Raw genomic sequence first — 1067 nt, forward strand, 5'->3', positions numbered from 1 at the left:
GATTTGGGGTTTTTGGGGGGCCATATCTGGGGGGTTGGGGCCATAGTTGGGTATTTTGGGACGTTTCGGTCCATATCTGGGTGTTTTGGCGTCTTTTGGGCCATACCTGGATGTTTTTAGGGTGTTTTGGTCCATATCTGGGTGTTTCAGGTTTTTATGGTCCATATCTGGGTGGTTTTGGGCTTTCATGATCCATATCTGGACATGTTGGGGCATTTTCATCCATATCTGGGCGTTTCGGGGCATTTTGGTCCATATCTGTTTGGTTTGGGGTCTTTATGGTCCATATCTGGGTGGTTTGGGTTTTTTACGGTCCATATCTGGACATTTTGGGGTGTTTCAGCCCATATCTGTGTGGTTTTGAGGTTTCATGGTCCGTATCTGGACATTTGGGGGCATTTTCGTCCACATCTGGGTGTTTTGGGGTCTCTTGGTCCATATCTGCATCCAGGAGGGTGGTGGGGACCTGCGCGGTGACTTCCCAGCAGGGCTGGGCTTGGCCAGGAGCAGCCCCCCACCAGGAACATCCTCATGTGGTGGTGCCTCCACCCCAAACCAGGGTCTCCCGCTCCTCGACCCAGATCAAGGAGGAGGAAGAGGAGGAGGAGAACGAAGCGATGCTACGAGACACCTTGGCAGGTGAGGAGACTTTGCCCAACCTCCCCTCCTGGCCGCAGCCAACAGTCCTCCTGGAGGTCCACCTGGTTGGACCTCCGTCCCCTCCCGCCATGGCGCGGGGGCACATCCCCTCCCTCACTTCGGTCCTTCCTCCAGCAGGCCCTGAGGTGGGGATGGAGAAGCCGGAGGAGAAACCCCAGCGGCGGAAGAACCTCGTGGAAGGGCCCGTTCTGGAAGGCTCCGCGGGATAGTGGGGCAGCGGGGAGGAGAAACCGAGAAGATGCTCCATGGCGAGAGGTCGCCAAGCTGCCCCGCGGCACCGGGAGGAGGAAGAGGCGCGCCCGACCATCTGCGGGGAATGCGGCCGGAGCTTCAGCCAGAGCTCCAACCTGCTGCTCCACCAGCAGCTGCACGCCGGCGAGAAGCCCCACACGAGCACGGGGTGGGGG

The 1067-nt window shown here is 58.9% G+C and overlaps 1 protein-coding gene across 1 annotated transcript in view; it reads left to right on the forward strand.

Moving 5' to 3' along the window:
- Positions 1 to 905: 905 nt before the first annotated feature.
- The window catches only part of LOC104499904 (zinc finger protein 572-like), a 1046-nt gene continuing 884 nt past the window's right edge, over positions 906 to 1067 (forward strand). The window contains exon 1 of the mRNA XM_010143475.1: positions 906 to 1060. Coding sequence (XP_010141777.1) covers positions 906 to 1060 — 155 coding nt within the window. The remainder of the gene's footprint in view (positions 1061 to 1067) is intronic.

The sequence above is a fragment of the Buceros rhinoceros genome, unplaced genomic scaffold (assembly GCF_000710305.1).
Source record: "Buceros rhinoceros silvestris isolate BGI_N320 unplaced genomic scaffold, ASM71030v1 scaffold39509, whole genome shotgun sequence".
Lineage (NCBI taxonomy): Eukaryota > Metazoa > Chordata > Aves > Bucerotiformes > Bucerotidae > Buceros > Buceros rhinoceros.